This window comes from Camponotus floridanus, unplaced genomic scaffold, assembly GCF_003227725.1.
Source record: "Camponotus floridanus strain SB8 unplaced genomic scaffold, Cflo_v7.5 scaffold21, whole genome shotgun sequence".
NCBI lineage: Eukaryota > Metazoa > Arthropoda > Insecta > Hymenoptera > Formicidae > Camponotus > Camponotus floridanus.
In genome coordinates, this window is record NW_020229337.1 from 1,639,356 (window position 1) to 1,660,579 (window position 21,224).

General features: G+C 36.7%; 1 protein-coding gene and 1 long non-coding RNA gene across 4 annotated transcripts in view; both read left to right on the top strand.

Annotated features, from left to right (window-relative positions):
- Positions 1 to 8,721, top strand: part of LOC112637830 — a 47,414-nt gene extending 38,693 nt beyond the window's left edge. Inside the window, exon 3 of the long non-coding RNA XR_003122760.1 lies at positions 8,405 to 8,721. This is a non-coding gene — a long non-coding RNA (uncharacterized LOC112637830). The remainder of the gene's footprint in view (positions 1 to 8,404) is intronic.
- A 2,691-nt stretch (positions 8,722 to 11,412) lies between these two features.
- LOC105253920 (protein vein) overlaps positions 11,413 to 21,224 on the top strand; it is a 320,393-nt gene continuing 310,581 nt past the window's right edge. For all 3 annotated transcript variants that reach the window (XM_020028313.2, XM_020028314.2, XM_011262279.3), the window contains exon 1: positions 11,413 to 14,373. In XM_020028313.2, coding sequence (XP_019883872.2) covers positions 13,272 to 14,373 — 1,102 coding nt within the window. In that variant the 5' untranslated portion in view covers positions 11,413 to 13,271. The remainder of the gene's footprint in view (positions 14,374 to 21,224) is intronic.

Sequence of the window (21,224 nt, forward strand, 5' to 3'; positions counted from 1 at the left end):
CGGCACGCCGTTGGTGCCCAAAAGGGACCCCCAGGGAGCCGATAGTGCGGTGGGTCCGCATACTGCTGCCCAAAAAGGGCCCTCGCTGAGCTCGCTCGCTCGATAGAGACCTCGTCGTTATCGTCGTTGTGTCTCGGTCGTCTCTCTTACCGTCGTCGACCGCTCGATCGATATTCCTTCGTCCTCGACTGCTCCCTTAAGAACAAAGCGGGAGCTATCGATTGACCGCGGCCCATCCTTCTGTAAGCATGTAACCCGGAATTGCTGCCAGAATATCACCTACAATTTCCTCCTGCCACCCATCACTGTCCATCTTGGATACCAATCTCCCTCTTAGAACCTTGTCCTTCTCTTCTCCAATCACTATGTCGATTAGACCTAATTGTTATTAGACACCATGGAGTTGGTCGAAATTAATTCCCGGTTTTGTAGCTTGAATGTCGGTAATAAATTGAGACACATTGATATTTTAAGCGCAAAATTATTCTTCCTCAAAAACAGGAGGAATAATTTTCCGTTTCTAATAAAATTTACGCATCACATGTTACGTATAATATCTAGTTATATATAATTACGTATATAATATATACAACACATAATTATATATAATTTATTCGAAAAAATAGGAGGAAAGAAAATGCCTAAAAAAAGGCAGAGAATTATTTATTTATATTTTTTGCTAATGAATAATCCATCGTTAAAAATAAAAATAAAAATAATAATTTGATTAAAAATTAATATATTTTCTAAAAAAGCATATGAAGCGTATTAAAATGTTAAATTATTAGTTATGTTCAAAGTATTAATATTAATACTTTAATATATTTTAAATATATATTAATTTCACAATTATATATTTCATCTATATTTTACTGTATTTACACATTTCAATTTTATTCTCAATAAACCGTGTTATTTTTTGCTTATTCGTTTATTTTGAATGTGAAAAACTTTTGTTAAATTTTTTCTAACTATTTAATTTTTTCTTCATCTCTATATGATTACAAATGTTTCGCGAATTTTTTTAATGCATATGGTATGACCTCTTTCCGAGAGATTCGAGATTTCAGCTAGAAAATACAGCATATAATTCACCTACAGCAGAAGTGTTATTGTACATACGTTGACAGCGTATAGAGTCAATAGTCCGGTCTTGTCTGCAGGAAAATTATGAATAAATTAAACCCTGCGTTTTTGCGTTAACTCGGCAGCGAACTCGGAAAGGCAGACTATGCACCATCAAACTAGTGGATCTAGAATAGAAACAGCGGTAAAAAAAAGAGAGAAATAGACTACTTGCCCCCCAGCGCACGCGTGGAATATGATACGCGATCAGTGTTTTAAATCTAGGAACATTGTCTGCAATGCAAGAAGTGCCATCGTCGAAATGTAACGCGTAATCGGCGCTTTAGATCTCGAAGCACCGCGCTGAACATGAATAAAGTTTCGTGCTCATTTAAAAAATCAAATCATATGTAGCAAATAGAAATTAAAATTAGAACACATAGTCGGAAATAAAAAGGAAAAAAGAGTAAATGAAAAATGAAAATGAAGGAAAGATAAAGAGGGAAATCGAATATTATTACAATGAGATAGAGATCAATTAATTGAATGAAGAGAGAAAGAAGAGGGAAAGGGGAAAAAAATTTCTGTGGTTTGGTAATATTGTAATATCTTTATATATTACACTGCTGTGTATTTATTTTTTAATACGGTTATATTCAAAATATTATTTTTTTTTATTAATAAAATTTTACTTATTTAAATGAAAATGATTTTAAATTTTATTTTGTTAATATTATTATTAATAAAATACAATTTAAATATGACTTAACTATATTAATTCTATAATTATATTCTAAATTACATTTTTTTTACAAATTTCACTTCTCAACAAATCGTGTTTTGTGTCGTATATATTTTTTGCTCATTTGTATTTTTGGAATACAAAAAATTCTTGCTAAGGATTATAATTATTATTTCAATATCCCTATGTTATTCGCGGCACGTCAGATTTTTTTCCGTTTCTTTGATATTGTAACATAAATGTACATCATGAACATATTATGTATACGAACGCGAATGATTGAGCGCATATTCTCGAGTAACGCTGAGCTAGTAATCCAGTATCCGCGTAGTAAATAAGGTACGAGTGATTTATAATTCGCGATTTTCTCGATGATTTCCTGCGATCATAAACGAGCGTAGGACACTATGAATATTACATAGTGTACTGTGCCACCAGCAGGTTTACTGGTACATTATCATTTATATATCGCGCTTAATTCCATTACAATCCTTTTCCCGCTTCTGACCATTCTTTTCCTTCTTCCCCTTTAAACCCCTCTTCTACCCTCGGTTAAGTCCCTTTTCTCGACGAGATTCGAACTCGATGTTGCTTAACTTCTTCCTGGATATATTTGCATGCATCTACATAAGTACGATTGAATATGCCTCTTTTAACCCACTCACTCCCATTCCCTCTCAGACTTAAACAGACATTTTTTTTGAGTGTCTAATGCAGCAATTTGCTAGAAAAGCCGTCGCGTTTCGTGCATTGTCCATTTCTTTTTGATGTTCTCGTTGTAATTTCAGAACGTGATTATCCGAGCATTTTATATTCAATTTCCAATTTCACTTTTATTCCAGAAGTTATTTAACTTGCCATATCTCAATCGTAATTGTAATTTTTCTTTAAATTCCGCAATTTAATTATGAATGTTTTTAATCAGGGGGCTTGTGAGAAGCCCTCGCGCGCGAGGAGAATTCAAAACTAACTACAAGCGCGAGATATTAAGATTAATAAGATATTCAGGATTGGTCGGGGAATACAAATGAAATACGTGGTAAAATTTTTTCCTACGTTTCGCTTAATGAAAATTTAAATGGAAACATAAGTCGAATAACATAACAAAATTGACAGAAAATGATTACATCTTATATTCTTTCAATATCATTAAAATCTTACAAAGATTTCTAGATTGTTTTCATATATATTTCTTTTTATGTGTGTTTCGTATTTTAATTGTGATTTCTGTGTTAAAGAAATATGAAATTATTTATTGCAAAAAAAAGATCCAAATTATATATGGGAATTATATATGGGGCCTGAATTATATATGGACACTAGCGGATCCTAACATCGATAATGGGGGAGCTTCTGCAAAATTATTTGATTATTATTATTTTTGATTTAATATTTTTGGTTTTATGCTTATCTTTATTTTTCTTTACGTATATATTTTAAGCGGATTCAAGAAAATTAATTTCTTTTAATTTGCAAGGGGAGAAGTTAACCTTAACCCCCTTCCCCCAGGATCTGCCAGTGGGAATATGTTAAGATTATCAAATTCGGATTTAAGATATATAAATGCTTTCATATATATTTTTATCATTTAAAAAGGTCTTTTCTTATAATATATATTAAACTTGTTAAACTTGAAAATTGAAAATTGTTTTGTTCGTTTTTCACATCACTGTCTTTATAATTAAAGTTCAGAGAGCATGTTTGTCGATACTATCGAAAAGATACGCGGCGTCTCCGCTTAGAGATTTCTCCTTTGACATGCTCATAAACGTCATCAGATAAGATCTTGGAAAAGTATGATGATTAGAGGATGGCTCCGTCTTCGCGAGTTAAAATTTCTTATGTAAACCTTCATCTCCAAATAGATGCACGCGCTTATTTATCTCTGTCTCTCTCCCTTCCTTCTCTATCTATCTTTTTCACCTTATTTTTCTATCTTATTCTTTGTTTTCTATAAAAATCATAAAAATTTGATTGGATGGCAAAATATGCTATAAATTGAAAGACAGCATATGAATTTTACAAGTCTTGCATTATGAAAGTAATAACGGTGATCGTATGTTAAATCTTCGCAAGTATTATAAACTTTAATAAGTATTTTCCGTTAATAATCAACGGCTAATGGCCAACGTGAGCATTGAAAAAAAAAATATATGTATGTAAGATCAATGGATGATGCAATTTTAAGATTTTAATAAGATTTTATTTTTTTACCTTCAAATGATGTTAATAATCATTTGTTCCATTATTCCAACGGGCAATGTATATTATGATACCGTGACAGAAGTTCGATTTCTCACTGAGTATGTTCAAAGTTCTTTCCTCCGGCATATAAACTTCGTAAAAAGTCTAAGCAGTACTGTAACTGTTATAAAGAATAATATAAAGAAAAGCGTTCGTCTTATTCTTTTTATTTTACTTTCTACAAATCTCATCTTTGGAAGAAAATGATAATAAAATTAATGAAAATAGTTTTATTAGTTTTTATATAAAAAAATAATAAGAAATGGAAAGTAGAATGTCGGTGGTGAATATTGCGTAATTAGTGAAAATTTTTAATGGAATTTTTCCATTACTATTGACAGTAAGAATTAATTGTATTAAAAAATTGAAACAGTGAAATATCTAATTTTTTTTACAAAATAAAAATTATGTTTCTTCTTATGCCTTGCATATTTTTCGAAGTTTCAACATATGATATTACGCTATTGAACGAAGGATGAGAATGTCTCTGGTTTGAGGTCGGCAGAGTATCTCGTTCTAAAATATTTTTGCAGGAGAGTGTTACCGCGAGTTTTACGAAAGTGTTGCATGTCGTCGAATAAGCCAGATAAGGGTCGTGTCAGAACGCTTTAGAATTGTGGTTGTCCGAGATATATATATATATATAGATTAATATAAACACACACATGTTTAAAAATATGTGTAAATAGATAATATATTCAAGTATATTATTAAATAAGGTAAATGGCTATAACTTCACATAACATTTACCTTAAATAATGTAATTAAATATATTATAATATTAATTATTGTATTTAAATATATATTATTATATTATTAAATATATTATAATGTATGAAATATATTAAATAAATTATATATATATATATTTATTTATTTAAAAAATAATAAAATATAATAAAAATCAATGAGGAAGTACTTAAATATTAAGTTTCAGGAATAGAAATATTAATTATTTTTAACGCTGGGAATGTATATTTGTGCGACATATAAATGTATTATACGTGTTCCAAGGATCAATAAAATTTTTCCAAATAATAACTAATACTAGTCCATTGTAGAGATCGCGAATTCAATCTCGTTAACGGCACGGCAAACCGAGCGAAACGAAGTCTAAAGCGAGATCAAGACACTTTTTCAGATTCCTATATTTAATTTCGCAGTTAAAAGGTTAAAGTTGTTTTCGTTGCGTCGGAGTTTCCGGAGAAGCGAAGCGGCCGGACGATCGACATGGATAATCGACACCCTTCCTCCCCCGGACAAACTGCGCCAATCGGGCCGGATCGTGCGCAGACGTAAAGGTAGAGAGAAACCGGGGGAGAGTAATTTAACGCGGTCCGACGAATGCCCATTGATTTGCGAGGCATCAAACTTCGCGAAAGTTAGCCGCGCCAGTATCGAGGGCGGCCACGCTTTTGTATCCCGTTCCGGCTCGGTTTGTTCTTAGACTGCAGTTACCGGATTCGATTTAACTTCTCCTTCGGCCAAGCGACACAACGGCAAAGACGAAGAGAGAAAGGATGAGAAAAGGGAGCGGGGGAGGAGGGAGGGATTGGGCAAACGATCGCGGGAGAAGGGAGGAGGATGCCAACAGCAATTTGCCAATATCGAAAGTGTTTGCCGATAATCTGTTGCCCGGCAGTCGCTACTAGTTACCGGCCATTTCTTATCTCTCTCTCCCTCTCTCTCTTTCTCTTTCTCTCTTTCAGATTCCCCATTCCTATCTTTCATACGTTTTTCTCTTTTTTTGTAGAGGAAAGAGAAAGAGGAAAAGGATAAGAATGGATAAAAGAAGATTTTGTCTTATTTATTCTTATGTATTTATTAGATCGTGTTGGGGAAGTATAGAATATTGCACGCGTGATGAAATTTTTCGACCAATTTTAAATCTATCTTTCCTTAGCGGAAGCTTCAACAGGTGTTATTCCTCTTTCTACAATTTTTCTATATTAATACATTTAATACATTCAAGATATTCAATTACATAGTTCTTCAAGATATTTAATTTCATAGTTTCTTGTTTGATTAATGAATGCGATCGATGAATGAATAAATAATAATCCTCCAAATAAGGTGTATTGTAAATTCGAGATTTAATACAGAGTTGCAATCTTCAAAATTAAACTTGTTAAATGATTCACGAAATTTTCATGAAATTTTCACGATAATTTCATTAATGAAATGTCGAAATTGTCGAAAAATTTTTCGTCAAAATTCAAATCAAGATCATCTCTTGATATTTTATGATAGTGTAAAAAATTTATATTTCATAATTCTTATGCATTTTCGATCTTTACGCATAGTATGACGTCATATTCTTCTATTATTGTATATATTTTCTCTATTATTCTTCTATTACTCTATTATATTCTTGTACTATTATATTCTAGTATTTTATCTCGCAATATAGAACAAGACCAGATAACATTATTTTTATTCGATCACGCATGATACATAGTGAAATATTTGATCATTTAACAGCTGAGTCCTCTTTGATAATCATAAAGCCCTTATTGATACACAATTACACAATTTTACTCAATATCTATCTTAGTTCTTATAACGATGGGGCAGTAATTATTTTCTCGGTAATAATTGCTATTTGTTGCTAATTGTTTTACTGAAATTTTGTACAGCTAATTCCTTGCTTCTAAAAATATCGCGTTCCTTTATTTTTTAAGTAAAATTATATTTAGCGGTATACAGATTAGTATAAATTTAATACCTTTAAATTAATTTAATAATTCTTTTCCATTATTAAATAAATTTAATAATTCCTTTTGATCTTGTTTTTCTCTTATTATTCTTTTCTTATTATCTTTCTCTTAGTATTTGTATAAGAAATTCTAGAGCGCGTATTAAGATTCTTCTTTCTCGTTAAATATTCTTGTGGATTGTTGACGATTATTTACCGCGCTCGATGTAATTTGAATTTTGCTCTTGAAGACACGATACATATATATGTTCTTGGTCTTGATCTCTTAATTTATTGTCGAATAAACTCATTCGATTATCTCAACCGATGAATCACGAGAAGTCACCGAGGAATATATCGCATATGTCATCGTAATTTGCTAAAAATTCCTATCTGTATGCGATTTACAGCGAATGTTTCTGTAGATCGAAAGCCAATCAAGACAGAGTTTAATTTCGAATGCGTTTCAATTGATGACGCAAAGTGAAAGTTTCATATAAAGTGATAACGAGTATTATTAAATTGTATCAGCTTTTCAGTGAGAAATCATAGGATTAATTATTGCATGTATCAATCAATAATTTTTAATTTCTACGTGTTTTTTTTTAATATTTCTGAGAATTACACAGTTTGTTCATTTTACATTTTATTCAACAGTTTTCAGAAACAAATTTAATACATTTAAACGAAGAGCAGTTTTATGTTATTCAATTCTTGAGATAACTTATGTATTATGTATCAAAAGACTTAAAAAATATTATTTTAATAATAATACGCTTTTCCTTTGTTTCCTTCATTTTAGAATATCAAAGCCGATAAGAAGCGCAGAGATTTAACATTAAAAGTTTTCCGATACTATAGGCACGCTTATTAAAGAAGTTTATATAAATAGACATACTTACTGTTTGAAAATCTTTTACTTTGAAGAGGCTTTACCTCCTCATGTTTTTTTTTTCAATCTCGAAGGCCTCGTGTCTCGGAACGAAAATAAACCGGATTATTGCTATTTGAAATAACATTCTCATTTGCAGTCTGAACGATCGCGCGCATCGTCCATCGAAAAAAAAAGACGTTTCGATAAAAAGCTCATCTTCTTCGTTGCTCGCGTTCTCGGGAAATCCTCCCCCGCGATGGAGACACTTACGAGGGCATGCACCATGCCATTTTTATTCGTGTTTCGCCTGCGAGGCGAATCTCTAGAGACGAGAGAAGTATACATCTCTCTTATGTATGTATCCGCATGCATCTTCCCGATACTTTTAGAACAAGTCAACGGGAAACGCACTCCTCCGCGTCCGCCTTTTGTGTGTGTCTCGCGAAATGTCCCCGAGTGGAATCGAATCTCCGTGCCGAGACACGTTCACCCGAGATGCGTCATTCGTTGGATGCTGCTGTTTGTGAAAGAACTACCCCCTACTCGTCGCAATCGCATTCGCAGACGTATATTTTCGTGTAAGCAAAAGTATATTTTTCTATGAATGCGCGCAACAGCTGATCATTTATACAAAATGTTTCGGAGAGCTACGCGAATGGAGTTACTCTCGATTATATATACATAGATTTGTCGCGGGCATGTTTTATCTTATTGTTAGTCGCAAAACTTGAATTGAAAGAGCATATACAGATTCTATATACGTTCTTTTCTGTCATTTTTTCAGATTCGAAAAGATGCAAATAATTTTTATTTGCATAGCAGTATTACTTGGGAAATCCAGGACTTGCAACGCGGAGGCAAAACGTGGATAGATATGTATGTATTGTCGATGAATAAGGCATCAAACTTTTGAATTACTGTTTCCTTGTTCAACCACAATCGTCTTAATTTATCGCGTAAGTTTTAGTATACCTCTCTAACTGAGTCTAAAGTTTTGTTAAAGCTGTGTCTAGTTGAAATTAGTCGAAATATTTAACTCTGTTGTGCATCTTCGCCGAAGCTCCTGTCGGGATTCTTTAATATCTTGTTAGCTTAATGAAATATGAGAAGCATACTTTTATTTATTTTAATTAGATATTTTATTAGATATTAATTAGATATTTTATTAATATTCTGTTATTAGATATTTTATTTTAATTAGAGGAAAATTTTTGGAACACGTTCTGATAACGATCTTTCGTCTGAACTAATTTAAAAAAACTGCTATTAGGTATCTCATTCTTCCATTATTATCAGCGTTGTTTAAGAGCTCTATTTCCGTAGTTGTATTAGCTCGTAAAGAAAAACTAAAAAAGAAAAAAAAATACGAATTTACAAATTGAGTCATTCGCCGTTTCAAGAATTCGTGAAAATATGTATATGTGCGATTGTGCCATAAATCGATGTAAAATCTCGACCACCAAGGGTTGGACAGATGGTCGATAAAAATGGAGCAACTTTATCACGGGTAAAACCTGCGCCCTTCTTTGCAACACTATGGGAACTTACCCGATCGAAGGAACCTCTATTGGGCTATTGACTGCAAAAATGCAATCGGTAACTACGATAAGAATCTACCTTGCAGCTTATCCGTTGAACGCGCGCTTGAATTGTGCCACAAAGCTGCACCGCTTTGCTTATCTCGGTTTTTTTCTAAACTGAGTAAACTGACAAGATATCACGAAACAGAGATTGTTTCGATCAAACAAAAGAACTAAATACTTTTCGTTAATTAAAGTTAAATTGAAACACATCGATATTTTATTCATAAATTAGACTCTCGAAACTATCGATACTTTTCGCTAGATAAACTTTTTTCTTCGAAATCCGAGAGAAGATTCTGGCTGGATTTTTAATAAACCCTATTACACATAATATAAATATATAATATATACTATATATTTAAGGGCTTGTATATCGATGAAAAATTGACAGGTCAGAATTTGATATTCCTTTGCTTCTTCAATTACAACTTCAACGTTGATCGAAATCGAAAACAGTGCAGGTGGAAGCGCAATGTGATGATTATGGCAATAATATAAAAGCCTTCGGAGAGTGATTACAGAAGATTTCGCGCGAGATAATGGGGCCATGCCAAAGTCGATACACCCACGAACCGTGGAACAATCGCGAGTGTTTTGCACGTATAATCCAGGGCTCTTGAACCGCGATGTCCGCGAGTATAATTCAATGTTCGACAAAGCGTGCGTCATCGATCGATTACACTGCTCCCGTCGTACTTTGCCGATCGATCGGAATCGATCGACCAATGATCGCGGATGCCTTGTGCTTCGCGGCTCGGAACCGAATTTCGATTACGATTCTAACCGATTCGCGTGCGTGGACATCAAACGCTGAGGGCTTTAATCATCCCGAAATCCGCGCAAACATTCCGACTATAATCATCGGATCGTCACGCATCGGATCGTCACGCATCGGTCTGAAAACACAGAAGAAGCGCGCAAAGGATTATTGTCGATCGAAATGTGACAAATATCTTCAAAGATATTCGATCAATATTCTGTTTCGTACTTTTTCAGATTTTTTTAACATTTTTACATTTTTGTCTCGAAGGTACATGAAAAATTTTCATCGCATTTTGCTCGTGTCTCGTAGGCGTGCATTGGAATTTGGTTAATGTTTCATTAACGTTATGTTATATTAATCTTTGTTTTCTTGTTGGGGAGGTGATTTCTCAGATGTTTGCTCTCGGGAGTTTGTGCGCGCATCTGCAAACTGTCATGATTCTCTGCCTTATCTCCATGTCAGTATCATTTCCATTATTAATATTTGTTGCGAGGTATTGAAGCTGTTGATCTTTCAAATTATAATTTTCTATTGTCAAGTTTTGACCAATGTCATGCGCTTTCGCTCTTGACTTTTTATATTTAACTTATATATCTTTTTATTTATTATACTTAAGATCGATTAAAAGAACTACATTGATTTCTCGCGATAAATTTCAACATATTTTTTGGCAATTCACCTCACTTTCTAAAATAAATATTTACTTTGTTTTATGCTACTCTCATGATTTTACTGAAAAGCAATGTAAAATTATTTTTTTATCTTTTACAAAAGTTTATATAACAAGTCAACAATTTTTTCCCTCTTCTTCGGCACGAAATATGTAATTATTCTTAACAATACAAATTAGTACAAATTTAGTTCTTTTCATCTGGTTTTGTTTTTTTCCTGTCAGTTTAATATGAAACGTCATCGTTTTTTTTTTCAAACTCGCAAGAATACAAAATATATTATTACTAATACAAATTAATATAAAATGAGTAATAGGTATTTCAACTAGTCCGATTTGATTCTGCCGATAATGGCTGCTAGCTTCAAAGACGTTTCACGCGCGCCGCATGACAGATTAATCCCAGGGTAAATGGCGACACTTTAAGCGCGCCGCGTATCGTAATTAGCGCTGCGACACTCGTCTTCTTTTTACGCTTTTCCGCGTGCGAGAACATTGCGATCTTGAATCTGAAAAATTCAAACGATCCGTCATTGCGTGATTTAAAAAACCACCTAGACTTTGCTATAAATTCCTACATATTTTATTACATCAACATAAAATAAAAAAATAAAAATGTAATTAAGACACCTCGATGCTCCTCTCACCGAAATTTCACCGAAAAACAATATAAAATTTATTTACATAAAGGAATACTAAACACTCCAACTCCAATTTGATTCTGCCCAAGTCTCAAAGAGATCGAAGAAGAGGAAAGGAGATGACACAACGCGCGAGAGACAGAGAGAGAAAGAGAGAGGGAGAGAGAGAAAAGAAACTCGCGAAGCGGCAGCAACAGAGCGACAAACGGAAAGGAGGAAAAGGAGAGAGAGAGAAGGAGGATCGTGAGGATCACGCGTGCGGTTCTTTCGGTTGTTAGGTCGTTGTTATACAGGTTCTTAAAGATCCCGTCGTCGCTCCGTCTCACTTCGGCGCAGCGCGGTGCGCGCGCAAGCCTCGACCGGCATCCACCAGGCGCCGCTGGAGCTGTGGCCGGCCTCGGCCTACGCGAGCGGGCCGCTCAGTCTAATTTGAACCGTCGCGCGCGCCCGACGCGGGGCCACCGACGATCTCTCTCCCTTCCTCCGGCTCTCGTGACACGCGAGGTAGGCGCCTCGTGTGTGCATGCCGCGTGCGACACACGCGACTCGATCCCCCCGTCATCGTCGACATCTCGCCTCGTCTGGAGCCGCGGGGCCGTCTACGCGAGAGGAAGCGGTTTCTCGCGCGCGCGTGCGAGAGAGAGATAAGAGGAAGAAAAGGGGGTGAAAGTTGCGAGGAACGGAACGGGTGAAAATAAGTGCGCGCGCGGTTGACAATTGCATTATCGGCGAAAGTGCTCCGCTCCCAGGTACGGGAAGATCGTACGCGACGGGACGCGCGCGCGCGCGCGAGAGTGGTGAACGAGAGCGGCGCGCTAGAAAAAAAAAAAAAGAGTGCCGTAAGTGTGAATAGAGTGTAGAAGAGCGAACGAACGAGCGGGCGGCCGCGAAAGCCGAGAGAGCAGAGCAGGCGTCTCGTGGGTATATTTAAATAGTGTCTCGGCTGGTCAGAGAGGAAGCCGACGCTCTCTTCGTCGTCGTCGTCGTCGTATTCCTTCTTTTCGTCTCCCGGCTCTCTCCCTATTTTGCTTTTCCCGCTTTATCGAGCGCAACGCGACTCGCGAAGTTGCGAGAGGGTGACAAGACAATCGCGGAATTCCATTCGACTCGATGTCGGATCGGAGGGGGATCGACGTGATTCCGATAGTCGCGGGTGATCTCTGCAAAATCCATCGGTTCCGTCTGCCTGCTAACGCGAATGAACACGAGGATTAGAGAAACTTACTTGTCGTCGTTCGGAATTTGTCGACCGTCAAGAATCAGGATCCGATCTCGCGCGGAATAATTGTGGAAGGAATTTGGAACTTGCGGTGATCGACGAGACCGTCCTGGCTCAAGTCCTGGCTCAGAATGATCGTGCCGATCGCGAATCATAATGATCAGAATCTATAAAAGATCGATACTGGTTGTCGCGTCAGCGATCGTCGCAGCCGCCGGTCGGGATCATCTGCGATAATACAACACCTTCTCGAGGAGAGAAAGGAAGATAGAAAAAAAAAAGAGAGAAGAAGAGAGAGAGACAGAAGCGGCCGCATGGCTGCTACCTTTGCCGGCTTCGAGGATGAGGAGAATGATATCGCGTAGGATGAAGACGAATGTCGAAGAAGCCGCGACGTTCCATTATCGATGGTACAGCATCTCGTGAGAAGCCTGAAGATCCGGAAGAGCAAGCCGAGAAGATAGAGAATCCGATTTTGGTGGCTATTCGAACGAGGGGGAACGGATAACGGAGTCGAGTCGTGTCTGTTACAAGCGAGTGACCAATAATCGCTCGGGGAAGCAGCGAGAAGGTCGAATCGAAGAAGCAGGACTTGGTTAAACATAGGACTCGCAAGTGTTGACAGCGAAGTGAAAGGGGCTCGCTCTCCGAGCTCGAGGAGGAGGAGGAAGAGGAGGAGGAGAAGAAGGAAGAGGCGAGAAGCGCGTGCCTCTGTGCGAGTCGGGGTGACCGAGGCGTCGACCTCACCCCCGAATCATACCGCTAACCAGGTTGGATGATGTGGGCGCCTCTGCTTTTGGCCGGGTTCTTAAGCGGCTGGTGGGGCGCACTGGCGCTCGCTGCGGCACCCCCCGCCATTCGGGACACCCTCGGGGCGACGACGAGCAGCATCACCGAGACGAGGCATTATCGTCCACCGTCGATGAGCGTCGTGGACGGGGACGCGCGCGAAATCACGGAGCACCGTCGCTACTCGTCGTCCGACGTTCGTCCTGCTCGTCGCGACCTTGACAAGGTCCCGTTGATCGAGCCGAGGCCAGTGGACCAGGAAGAAGGATTCTCCTCCAAGCGGATAGAACGTTCTCCGGAGGATGACGTGCGACAGATCCACGAAGAGTCGTCGCGCGAGACGGATCTCGGGACCTCGGTCACGTCGAATCCCACGCAAACGGTGGATCCCGCGAAGGGGACAGATGAGCGTGTCCCCCGCGCCTTTCACCCGGAGATAAACGAGTCCGGTCTGACTCGCGCGCCCCGTCACTCCTCGACGCAGGCACCCTTTACGCCGTTCGTGGCGTCGACACCGGCGGAATCGTCGATGGAGCGGCCGCGAATCGCTAGATCGGTCAAGCAACGACCAAAGAACCGCGTCAAGGCGGACTCGCCGCGCGAGCAGCGACGTCGATGCAGGAACAAGGAACGGAGCTGCCGCGGTCAGAATTGGTGCCCCGACATGGACATTGGCAATCGGGCCTACCTGGCGCCCACCGTGTTCGAAGGTAAAGTCCGCAGCATGTCCTCGCTGAGGAAGCCCGGCTCCAACTACGCGGTGACCTTCGAGGTGAAGCAGGTCTTCAAGAGCCAGCCGGGCTTCCAGCCGCTGCAGAAGAACGACAGCGTGCGACTGCACTTTCGCGACAAATCGGCTCCCGGCAAGTCGACCGTGTGCAACGGCCACGAGACCGGCAAGCAACAGCAGCAACAGCAGCAGCGCGATAATCCGAGTGGTGTGGTGCGAGCCAATATTAAAAGGGGCAAAGTGTATCTAGTGTTTGTGAACCGCGTGGGACCCAGGAATTTCACGATCCTCGGCCCGCCGGTGGTTCGGAACAGGAAAAACGAGCAGGCCGTCCAGGCTGTCGTTCGACCAGATTACGGTGAGCCTCAGAAAATTATGCGATACGTCGTTCCCAGAGAATCGATCGGTCGCATGTCGATGAGAGCGATAATCGAAGGTTTGAAGATCGCGAGAAATGCATATATTCTAAATTCCTATGATCAATAAAAAGGATAATAGTAAAAGGAATAATTTGGAGGAAAATATTTCTGACGTTTCAAGCTAAAAATTTATTTGTCTTTTCGCATGATTATTATTCAAAGAGAGATTTTTAATTCAAATCTTCGATCGAAACCGCTTGTCGCAAAATTAATAAGAATTTCTATATTAATAAGAATTTCTTTAATAAGAATTGCTAAAGCAAAATTTTATTTTACTCTAGCAATTTTTATATATTATAAATGTTTGTTTATTAAATTTCATTATATTTGGCTAACCCTATAAATTTAATTTTTACATTAGTTTCCAGAGCGAATGTGTTAGAGTGACTATACAAAATGTGCACACGAATTTTATTAATACACGCATTAATCACAACAGAACACACATATATAATAAACGCCGCAATATTTCATAAAAGTCCTTGCTTTGATAAAAAATATAAATATGTTTTATAATATAAAAGTTATTATTTAAAGATTAAAAGATATACTCCACTCTATACATATTGCACAGCCGGACTACATCGCACATAAATTAAAATATTCACGTGCGTGTTTACATAAGTTATAGCTGCCATATATATATATATATATATATATATATATATATATATATATATATATTGCCGGGCTATCTGTAAAAGGGAAATATGTACGCGCGCCCTTGTATTAACAATATTGCCGCGTTATATCCCGGAATTGATCGAGAATTCTGCATCAGGCGACGGGTTTCAACTAAAAAACTATCAGCCCCGGGTGTGTCGAGCTCGATCATGCCCTCGAGTCATCACAAATCGATTCAACCATTCGCGCTCTGCGACGAATAATTAACAGATACTAGATATTATGTTCTCATTTTGTTTTTGCGATTTAAACACACTTAAATATATTAATTTTTTCGCACGCCGAAATGTTTAGCGATTTCATTTATCGTTGTATTTTACAGATCGCTCATTTGTTGTAAGAATCGCCTGAAACGTAACTTCTTTTATCACACACACAATGTTTCGAAATTATCTATTTAAAAAAATTTTTAAATAATTAAAAATTACCTTTTAAATAATTAAAAATAACTTCTGATTCCGCTAAAATAATGTTTGAAATTAATTGAATTTGAAGAATAGAGAAAACTATTATGCTAATAATTATATATCTTTGATTATAATTAAAATATTGTTAATGAAAATTGTTTTTTTCCAATTTTTGATAAAATATATCGCACTTTGAATTAGCGTTAATATAACAGTGAGAAATTTTTTATAAATTGAAAACGTTTGTTAAATTATATTTATATTAATATATAAAATATACACATAGTATAAATTCATTTGTAATAATTCTACAAATTTGAACGCGACAATTTTGTTAAGCAAAATTACAGTATTTAATTCTGTGTTACGAATAAGAATTTTAATATACTTTGCAGTGCGAAGGTTTTCTAATTAGTGTACTAAGCACTACAACTGAGAGTTTCTCACAGCGTCATCAAGTATTACTTTACGAGACTGTTCATTTAGAAACTAGGTTTTTTCCAAAAGAGAATTTAATATAGACCATAGCTTTTTTTATAATATAAAAACGTTTATGTCCCGTAAAATTAATATCTCGCATCGATCGTTTATAGTCTATTGACAGGTATTAACAATAATCATTCGGATTTTACCATCAGTTCCCGGATAAACATCAACAACTCTTCCAATTGAACGCCAATAATATTGTTGTGATTAATGTAGAAATATTAATGAAAACCAAATTCCAAATAATATCCTTTATTTCGATATTGAGTGATGTGCACAGCCACTCTAACACACATTTGCCCCTGTTCTAGTGTTCTATACAATTAATACAGAAGTTTACAAGGATAATCTGGAATAGAATTTGTAATAAACAAACATTAATATAAATAAAATTTACTTTGACGATATATTTATCAGCGAATAAATATATTTATTAGTTAAATTTAATAAATATATTTATCGTCGATTCGAATAGTTTCTATTTATGTTTAATATAAAATTGTTATCTTCGCGGCATCATCACGATAAGTTTTAATTTTATATATATATATATATATATATATATATATATATATATATATATTGTACACTATCCACTATTTTTATTTAATTTTTACTCGATACTGGAGTTATCGAAAATTTACCAAAAGCCAGATTGAAAGATCTAACGGATAGAATTTATTACGCACTCTATTTTTCTATCTTCGTGCTCGAGAAGCTCTTGACAATCCCTTGATGAAATATCTATATTAGAACTCTTAATATATATCATCCAGTGTATTTTGATACGTATACTATATATAACATCAATTTGATATGCATACTATATATAACATCCTTTTGACATGCATACTTTATATAACATCATTTCATAAAATTCCAATTTCTCTCGGAAAATCATAACGTTACTAGAAAGATATAAAAGAAGCATCGCGATGACGTTATAGGGGACGTCTCTGATTAAATCCCTTACTCCGTCGAATTTCAGGATTTCAAAGACATGGTAATTGCGAAAAGTAGCGGTTAGATTATCTCGCGACTGCGAACACCTACGTGAAGGAGAGGCTCCTCTCGAGAGCACGATTTCGTCGGACGCGCGCCTCGTCGCGCTTATATTTAACCCGCCACGTAAGTCGCGAGTCCGCGTCGCATCGCGCCGGCTCGCGTCGAGCGCCGTCGCGTGTATCGCGTAGTCGCGAGAGAAAAAGAGAGAGAGAGAGAGAGAGAGAAAGAAGGAGAGCCCTTCTTTATACGCTCACGCGTGAACGCCTCGTAATCGTCGATTAGTAGTACGCGCCGACATCGTCGCGTCTCGTCGCATCTCGTCGCGTCGGTGCGTAACGAGCGGTGAGTTTTTGAAGGTGGTCCAATTTGCTGCCGGCGGCGGTTCAATGCGCTTCCACCTCTCCGCCAGCGATCCCGGCGTCGTCGAGACCACTGGCCCCCACTTTGCAGTAGCTGCCGCTTGGTAGTGGACCGCTGCCGGATGAATCTGCCGCTTGACTTGCACATGACGACCTTCCGCGCTCGATTTATCACGCCGAACGTGACGAACGGCGGGGTTGCGTGCCTCCCTCGAGAGAGAGAGACGCGGCTCCTGAAAGCGCGCGGGAATAACGTTGTATTTGCGAGAGGAATTTCATCCATATCCCGGTTGCTTTTATTCCTCGAGTTCGTTCATTAATCTCGAAACGGAACCATGTTTCGTTATTTAAAATGCATTTTGCATTCTTAAAAACCGCGACGGTTTTAAGCCTTGGATTCGTTTCGAAAAATTTGGATACAATTAAATGTCGAAATAAAATACCAGGGATTTTTCAGACACAAAAAAGATACAAGTACGTAGTATACATTTAAACCATATAATTAAAACATACATTAATATAAAACATACATTTATACCATAAAAGTAATTTGTTCATTTTATTAATTTCCAAATGGAATCATCTTCTATTATAAAAAATATTTTTTTTCTTTAAGAAATATAATATTTTTAAGTCTTGAAGAAATCTTCATTGGAAGAAATTTCGATACAATTAAAAACTCCAGAGATTTCTCAGAAACAAAAAATGTACAAATATATATATATATATATAAATTGAATTTACAAAAAAGTAGTACATATATCTGTTATATAGAATTTATAATATATAATATTGGATGTTGGGAATAGATATTTCGATTAAAATCCTCATATTTTATTTTTAATTAATCATAATTAAATGTTTCTTCATGTTTTGCGCAAGATTAATACATGTATTTCAAAGATTCAAAATTGACAAATTTCAAAAAAATAGAAAAATGCGCTTTATATTGCTAGGAATTTGAGATGAAAGTAGATTAACGCGTAGTAGAAATCGCTTTCTGTATTGAACGCTAAAGTCTCATTGTTGCTCGTTTAACGCGATAGAAATCGCTGGCACGAGTAAGAGACACTAGTAAGTACGATCCGATTTGACTTACCTTAAACGTTCTCGACGCGGAAAAGTAGAAAGCCAGCGGCGACAAATTCCACGCGGGCATTGGAGGATGACGAGATCGGTGTCGCAGGCTTGCAAATTTTTTTCTTATCGCTTTGCGAACGTGAAAAATGACAATCGGGTGAACGCATCGGTCCCACCTGTCCTTAAGAGTTAACGAGCAATCGCGACGACGACAGACGGAATGAGACGCACGCGCTCGATCTCCTCCGACGTTAATGGAATAAGAGAAGGCATTAATGAAACACGATAGTTAGCGACCACTTCGCGTCGCGACTACTATACCATTTACGAAATGTTTACGAGTTATTTACGTTGACTCTTGGGCGCGTTTTTTCCCGACAGGTGTAAAATTACTTCTTCCTCTGCATAAATGAAACCTGATAGAAACTCGTGTACAAAGTGTTAAAGTTATTTTTTGAATATTACTTTATAAATTCTAAAGAAAATATGTATTTTTTCAATATATTATATGAATGACTTTTTTAAAAGTAATATCATTAGTTTAATAGTATGTATTTTTTATAGTGATTACTATTATTTGTTTTTTAATTAGAAGATTGATACATACAAAGCTTATAGTAACTCGATTTTTCTTCAATTTTTCTCTCTAAAAATTTTCTCTCTAATTGATGAGAAATTATTAAAATAGAGAGAGAATTGCGAATCAGAATTACAACTCTATAATAAGAGAGATTATATTTTATATTTATTCTCTAACAAAGTTTGATAAACCAAAATTTGATTTGATATAAATGCATGGACGTTAAAAATTAAAATGACCAGTTTGGCTAACAATGAAAGACAAATGTAATTGCATTAAAGAATTCGCCGTGTATATATCGGACAATGAGACATCCCGTAGAGATTAAGTCGCTACCGAAACAGGCTCTTGATAAAATATGTAATGAGTTACTCGATATGGACATTTACATAAAGATAACCGACACGTTGCGATAGTAAACATCAGGGAAAATGCATTAGGAGTATATCACAATCGTTGCTGGAATTCGATACGTGGCCGATTATTTCGTCTAGAGTTACAAAACTTGAGCAAAGAGTTAATGAAATCGCAAAAGCTAGAAAAATAATTATATTAGAAAGATAATTATTTTTCCGGGAATCCTTAATTACTATTACGAGAGGTAAGTCATTAGCTAAGGATTTGTGCACTAATTAAACGATCGCGCAATGCTAGGATATTAGAAAGCAACTCGTATTAATGCATGATTAAATCGCTAATATCGTACCTGTTACTTTCAATAATTTGTATGATGCATTTGCGTTAAATTGTATTTCATGCAATCTTTGATTGAAATAGTCTCGATAAATTATTTATTGTAAATGTTTTTAAATGAGAGATAGGATATAAAATAATAATATAAATAAATAGGCTTTATTTAAATAATATACGGTAATAGGATTATTTTATATTTACTACTTTGTTACTAAATGAAATTATATGAAGTACGTTATTATATTATATATCGTTCGAAGTAATTTTGTTAATTAATATAAATAATTCAATTTTGTTTTATTATTTATCGAAATATAACTTGTATGAATAAAGTTAATTTTTATTTATGAACAGTCACGCGATCGATCTAAATTCGGACACGAGGTACAGATAATTTTACAATATCTGTAATAGACCGCTCCAACAATCCGCTTAAGTTCGCGTGGAATTTTATGATAACACAAACGAAACCAGGTGACACGAGTTATTTATACAATATCTATAGGAGATAATATATGCATGCCAAGCAGAAATTGATCGATACTTAGTTCAGACGAAAAATAAGGAATGATTCCTCATGTAAAATCTCAAATGCTGGAATATTGAAATTCAAAATATATTCGAACATTATTTTTCTGCGAATTATTAAGCTGAACCTTAATTATAAATGTAACGTTATGAATTATTTATCGCGTGTCGCGATTAAATTTTTAAGCTTTCAGGAGAAACATAGATCTAAATCTCTGAGATGTACATCTGGATGCAATGTATATCTCTGATCATCTTGTTAGATAGCGTCTGATTATAGTGACGTATCGATTTTCACGAGCGCCGTTTTAATCAGGGCGGGATCGAACGACGTCTCAGAGACCGATCGCTTGGCCAAGTTTCGACGAAGATAAGCAAATTTCGGCGAGAAAGCGAATATGCGAGATCCTTTGACGGAAAGCACCGCCCGCGATACCATCCGACCATCGTTAGCGTCGTTTGTCTTTGTCGTCTTCGTCTTTGTCGTCTCGTACGCGGGAGTTCATAACTGTTGCGCTCGTTTGCTTAACGCCTATCAACGCTTCGCGTAGGTACTACTACATCCATCCCGACAAAGGATCGAAAGTTTCCGCGACTTATCCCATTATCGTTTCTCGTGGATGTCACGATAGTGACAGAATACAAGAAGGAACCGACGACAAGCAGGCGGCTGTGACTCGAGTCTGCGAATTTTTGGCTGCTGATGTTCTCTCTCGAAAGACTCTGCGAGAAAATAACGCCAAATTGTCTTTCGCATGCGAATTTCATTGAAAATAAAAATAAAAATGGTAATCTTAATATTTTAATGAAAGGAAGAGAGGGCACATTTTCTCGAAATCTCGCGCAAATTATATTTCGATTCAGGCCACGTGAGACTTGTCAGCCCGTCGGCTCAGCATCAGCATTAGGTGTACTTTCGTCCGCCCCGTGTTCTTCGTTAAGTAGATTTATCACGTGCGAGTGCGGCG